The sequence below is a fragment of the Triticum dicoccoides genome, chromosome 6A, assembly GCF_002162155.2.
Source record: "Triticum dicoccoides isolate Atlit2015 ecotype Zavitan chromosome 6A, WEW_v2.0, whole genome shotgun sequence".
Lineage (NCBI taxonomy): Eukaryota > Viridiplantae > Streptophyta > Magnoliopsida > Poales > Poaceae > Triticum > Triticum dicoccoides.
The window spans coordinates 103514447-103520920 of record NC_041390.1 but is presented as its reverse complement, the minus strand read 5'-3'; the positions used below and the strand labels follow the sequence as shown (position 1 = coordinate 103520920).

General features: G+C 48.3%; 1 protein-coding gene across 1 annotated transcript; it reads left to right on the top strand.

The window, feature by feature from the left end:
• The first annotated feature begins 243 nt into the window (after positions 1 to 243).
• On the top strand, positions 244 to 4726 carry LOC119315307 (tyrosine-sulfated glycopeptide receptor 1-like). The gene has a single exon (XM_037589962.1). It carries the CDS (start codon positions 1369 to 1371, stop codon positions 4519 to 4521), a length of 3153 nt encoding a protein of 1050 aa, XP_037445859.1. The 5' UTR covers positions 244 to 1368; the 3' UTR covers positions 4522 to 4726.
• The last annotated feature ends 1748 nt before the right edge of the window (positions 4727 to 6474 follow it).

Here is a 6474-nt window from a genome sequence, read left to right as displayed (position 1 = left end):
CCATGCACCGTAGCGAGATCCTTTCTCTGAATTGTACTCCATCCCGCCCGAGACCGAACATGTCTTTGACGATTTACATGCCCTCACGAAGTGTAGGATTATTCTGTTGGTTTACGCGTGCACGTGTGCATTCATGTGTGAATTTCTGTTTGTGTTTCAAGAAAAGGTCCTACCTCTTCTTCTTCTTTTTTTCCTTTGATGATAGCTCAAAGCAGCCCTTTTATATGAAAAAAAAAACTCAAAGCAGCCCCCGTTTGTTTTCTCACAAGACAGTCCAGACAGGAGCCAGCAGCCAGCCAGGCGCGTGGAGCCTGTCAAGTTGACCTTACACAACTGGCCAGACCAATCACAACTCGCTTCTTACTGACCACATCAGCAGCGCTGGATTAGCTGTCTGCAAAGTAAAAAAAAAAAATTGGTGTGGTGCTGGCCCATTTGCGCAGGACGTTCATTGTACCGACCGCGACTGATGATGTAGAGCCACGAAACAAATAAGCAACTGGTCCAATTTGAAACCAGAAACACGCCTCTTCCATCCATATTTGCATAGAAAATATGTATATGTATCCAAAAGCGGCGTATCTCCGCTCGTCTGCTCAGCGTGTCGCCTTGCCCTCCACACGCGCCTTCTCCAAAATCATGCTCACACGCTCGCCCTCCACTTGGATGCTCTTCTCCAAAACCATGCGCGCACACGCGTTGACCGCGACATTGCCGGCGGCGTTCAGCCATGCAGTTCCCTCTGGACGCTGCCGCCTCACCGATCACACATTGTAAACCGGTTTGGATCTCTCCGCGACAAACAAGCCCTTTACTGCTGCTTATGGGCAGGATGCATATCAGGAGGTGAATTTACTCTTCAGTTTCTGTCACCAAATAATACAGCAGAGCAAGCTAAGGTAATCCAGTTAGGAGAGCGATGCCAGATCAAGTAAATTAAACGTGTGATATAACGGACCATTAAGGACTTGATCAAGAATGACCGCTAAGTATCAACCCACCAGGATAGGAGAAGTGATGCGAGATCAATTAAACTAAACGCGTGCAGTAACAGATCATTATAAGTACTCAGTACTTAATCATGGATGCCTGCTAACTATTAACACGGCAATCCATGAGCAAAAAGTCAACTTACCGACAGGCAATCGCAGGCGAAAATGTCAAGGTGTGAACGTGGACGATGATGCACCGGATAGGCAATAGCAGCCAATCCTTGACCCATTTCTCTTTCCTTCGCCTGAGAGCGACCTGAGAACAGAGGATCAAACAAAAAGGAGCCGTGAGCAGCTTGTGTCCCGTTCCTCTCGTGCTCTTTCTTCACCAGCCCGGCCATTCATTGGTTCCCTTCGCTAGCTTCCTCAGAAAGCCATGCAGATGCAGCCACGCCATTGCCCAAGCAGGAGGCCTTTCCTCGGCCTGGCGCTCTTGCTGCTGGTCCTCGTCTTGGTCTCGCCGGCCAGCTCCTGCACGGAGCAGGAGAGGAGCTCCCTCCTCCAGCTCCTCGCTGGGCTCTCGCGGGACAACGGGCTCACGGCGTCCTGGCAGAGGGACACGGACTGCTGCACGTGGGAAGGGATCACCTGCGGCGGTCCCGATGGGGCGGTCACTGGTGTTTCGCTGGCTTCTCGAGGCCTCAAGGGATCCATCTCGCCGTCCCTGGGTAACCTCACCGGCCTCCTCCGCCTCAACCTGTCACGCAACTTGCTGTCTGGCGGCTTGCCGCTGGAGTTGGTGTCGTCCAGCAGCATCGTCGTCCTTGACGTCAGCTTCAACCGCCTGACTGGAGGCCTGAGCGAGCTGCCACCTTCAACACCTGCGCTGCCTCTGCAGGTACTGAACATCTCGAGCAACCTGTTTACAGGAAGGTTTCCATCTGCTATATGGGAGGTGATGAAGAGCCTGGTTGCACTCAATGCCAGCACCAACAGCTTTACTGGGCAGATACCAATTACGCCCTGTGTGAGTGCGCCATCTTTGGCCGTGCTCGAACTCAGTTTTAATGAATTCAGTGGAAATATCCCTCCAGGGCTCAGTAATTGCTCCGTCCTCGAACTGCTCGGCGCTGGCTACAACAACCTCAATGGGACTCTTCCGGACGAGCTCTTCAAAGTTACCTCGCTAGAGCACCTCTCTTTACCTAGCAATGGTTTAGAAGGAGCTATCAATGGCATCAGCAAGCTCAAGAATCTGATCACCCTTGATCTTGGGGGGAATGGGCTCAGCGGCAGTATTCCAGAGTCTATAGGTGACCTGAAGAGATTGGAGGAGCTGCATTTGGAGCACAATGACATGTCAGGGGAGCTGCCATCAGCTCTGAGCAACTGCACAAATCTCGTAACAATTGACCTCAAGAGCAACCAGTTCATTGGAGAACTTACCAAGGTCAACTTCACAAGCCTGCCCAATCTGAAAGTTTTGGATCTTCTCTACAACAACTTCACCGGCACAGTTCCAGAAAGCATATACTCCTGCAGCAGGCTGACTGCACTGAGGCTATCTCACAACAAATTCCATGGCCAGTTGTCAGAAAGAATAGGCAATCTGAAGTCTCTCTCATTCCTATCACTTGTTAAAAACTCCCTTACAGATATCACAAGAACACTTCAGATCCTTAGGAGTTGCAGGAGCCTCACCACCCTTCTTATCGGATTCAACTTCAAGGATGAGACCATGCCAGAGGATGTTAGCGTTGAGGGTTTTGAGAATCTCCAGGTTCTTTCTATAAATGATTGTTCATTGTCTGGAAAAATACCTGATTGGTTATCAAAGCTGCCAAATTTGGAGATGTTATTTTTACACGACAATCAGCTCACTGGACCAATACCTGACTGGATCAGCAGCCTAAACTTGCTCTTCTATCTAGACTTAATGAACAACAGCCTTACAGGGGAAATTTCGAGTTCCTTAATGGATATGCCAATGCTAAAGTCGGACAAAACTGCACCTAAGGTCTTTGAGCTGCCTGTTTATAATAAGAGCCCATTTATGCAATATCTCATGCCCAGTGCTTTTCCTAAAGTACTGAATCTAGGGATAAATAACTTCACTGGCATGATACCTGAGAAGATTGGTCAGTTGAAAGGACTCATTTCCCTCAACCTGAGCTCCAACCAACTATCTGGAGAGATCCCAGAAGCAATCAGCAACCTCACGAGCCTGCAGGCGCTCGACTTGTCTGGTAATCATCTCATTGGTACAATTCCAGCTGCATTAAACAATCTGCACTTCCTTTCGACATTCAACATTTCCAATAATGACCTAGAAGGGTCTATTCCAGATGTGGGCCAGCTTAGCACGTTTCCAAATTCTAGCTTTGATGGCAACCCAAAATTGTGTGGTCGTATGCTTGTAAACCATTGCAGCTCAACTGAAACACCTCTGATCACCCAGAGACAAAAGAAAAAGAAGGGTATTTTTGCACTTGCATTTGGTGTGTTTTTTGGAGGGCTGGCCATTCTTTTCTTGCTGGCTCGTCTCCTTGTCTTGCTCAGGGGTACAAATTTCATGAGCAAAAGGCAGAGCAACAACAACAATGACATAGAGGCAACATCTTCAAATCTCAATTCAGAATACTCCTTGGTGATGGTTCCACGAGGCAAGGGAGAACAAAACAAACTCACACTGACGGATCTCCTGAAAGCTACAAAGAACTTTGACAAGGATCATATCATTGGCTGTGGAGGCTATGGGCTAGTCTACAAGGCTGAGCTACCTGATGGCTCAAAGGTCGCCATAAAAAAGCTCAATAGTGAAATGTGTCTGATGGAAAGGGAATTCAGTGCAGAGGTTGATGCACTCTCCACGGCAGAGCATGACAATCTTGTACCATTCTGGGGTTACTGCATACAGGGAGATTCAAGACTGCTGATATACTCCTACATGGAGAACGGCAGCCTGGATGATTGGCTTCACAACAGGGACACAGATGACAACTCATTTCTTGACTGGCCAATACGGCTGAAGATTGCACAAGGAGCAAGTCAGGGTCTATCTTACATCCACGATGGATGCAAGCCTCACATTGTTCACCGTGACATCAAGTCGAGCAACATCCTACTGGACAAAGACTTCAAAGCTTATGTTGCAGACTTTGGGCTATCCAGATTGATCTTCCCCAACAGAACTCATGTGACGACTGAGTTGGTCGGTACTCTCGGTTACATCCCCCCAGAGTACGGGCAGGGATGGGTAGCCACACTGAGAGGTGATATGTACAGTTTTGGTGTGGTCCTGCTTGAACTGGTCACGGGGAGGCGGCCTGTTCAAATCTGTCCCAGGTCAAAAGAGCTTGTCAAGTGGGTACAGGAGATGAGATCCAAAGGGAAGCTGATTGAAGTTCTGGATCCAACGCTTCGAGGCACAGGATATGAAGAGCAGATGCTGAAGGTGCTTGAAGTTGCTTGCCAGTGTGTCAACCACAATCCTGGAATGAGGCCAGCCATACAGGAGGTGGTATCTTTCCTGAACAGCGTAGATGCTAACCTTCAGAAGCAAAATTCAGTTAGCTCACAATGTAGATAGCAAATTATGCTGCAGTGTGCAGAGTAGATCTTATAGTTTATAAGCAAGAGCTGCAAGTTCTGTGCTCACTAGCCTGATTAGTTCTTTTGTACAGATTGTGACCTGGCCCTATACGGAAATCTTGTAATTCATCTCCTCTTCCCCTCTTCGCAACACAAACTGTGTGCCATGAGTAATGATAACAAGCAGTTGCTCGGTTCATCGATCCCCAACATTCTCCTTCTAAATTGTGCATAGAAAGAGCAGACAAACTGAAAAAATTCCGGCCATTACTAGTAGGAGACAATCGTAGGGTCACCGTGGCGGAAACAAAAGTACTGAATACTAAATCAACACGGGTAAAATCATCAAGTTGGCTAATTCGATGGTCCAACGGTGGGATGAGCAAACAAATGGATCGAGAACATCACCACAAAACGGATTGGAAATAGGACCTGCAAAACGGCTAGTTAGAACACCAAAATTGCCACCAAATGCTAAGGCTCGACCCATCAGCAAGTCTCTGTGGTGATCTCGTCCACTGCAAGTCGCAACCTACAATGTGGTGTGTATAAGAGCTAAATCCTGAAACCTAGAAGGGGCAGACCAGCAAGAGGCACCCATACCGAGACCGATAACCTACGGCGTTTCCGAATGCTGCCAGGAGATTCGGCTTCCTCCGGTATCTCAATGGCTTAGAGGCACCCTTATCACCGGAACAGACCTCTCGCGCAGCGGCAGCGGCGGCGACGCCTGGAGCAACGCGGCGCAACGAGCAAACTGAAATGCAGCTAACGCGGGCGGAGTAAAGAGTAAGGAACCCGAGGCGAGGGTGCGGTGATCACCTGACCGCGGCAGTCGCGGTCCGTCCTGCGCGGCCGCGAGGCGGCGCCGCGTTCGCCGGTTCCAGAGTTGCAGGGGGTCTCATCTGCGGGGGAAATATACGAGAGAAAAGAAAAAGGGAAAAAGAAAGAAAAAGACCCCCGGTACCTGGCCAATATGGGCCGTGCTTTTAAGCCCGGCCCGGCACGATCCACGTGCTATTTTTTAGGACCATTTCGGCATTTTTAAACTAAAAAAATGCCCCATAAGACCGAAAATCAACTTGGGCCGACACTTGCGTGTGACATTGTGAGGCTAATCCGCGAGGTAAAGCCTTCGGGCCAGCACGACACGACCCTTTTATAAAAAGGCTACATGGGATGAGGCCGCCCATATGACCAGGTATGGCAGTAGTTATGATATACAGATCACATGTGGGTCCCACATGTCGATGTATGATCTGTTTTGGTGGGCGCTGCTTAGCCCGTGGGCTGTGTGAGGGGTCCAAAGGTCCACGAGATAACAACAACTTGAGCTACATCCGAAGAAAGGTGACTACGGGATGAAGAGCGGCAATATTGAGGAGGCATTTCGGGAAAGGTCGTCGTTGCAACCGCTTTGCCGTGAGGCTCCTCCCTTGCCGCCATCATCAACATCATTGAGATTGCTCCTCTTCCGTCGTTGTGGTCATTACCATAGCAGCGGGGGCTCCTCCTTCTCATCTCAACCCTAGAAAAAGTATTGGATCCTACGTCGTCGCTCTCACCGTTGTTATCCTCCTCCTTTCGGCCACGCCAAGAGATAGGGCGAGGGTTGTACCTCCTTGCGTTCACAATGGTGTAATCCGTTTTTAATCGAGCTACTCAATTTTGCAGTATATTTTTTGTTTACTTATAGAGTAAATAACGTGTTAGTCCATTACCTAAAATTGAAAGCATACTTTAGTTTATATAAATTCAAAAACTATATAGTTTATGCATCCATTGAAGTTGATCCATGGCAATAATGAAAAAAAACACAAATAAGGGTTTCCTTATTAGATATCCCGATGGTAATAAACAAAATGTGGTTGTTTACCCAGATTCATAAGTATGGTGAGCTAAGTCTGCGTCAGGAAAAAAATAGAAGAAGTATCCGACTCTTTCATGCATA

Bases quoted from the DNA above. Each gene is read 5' to 3' on its own strand.
- LOC119315307 (XM_037589962.1), top strand. From the start codon at position 1,369: ATGCAGATGCAGCCACGCCATTGCCCAAGCAGGAGGCCTTTCCTCGGC.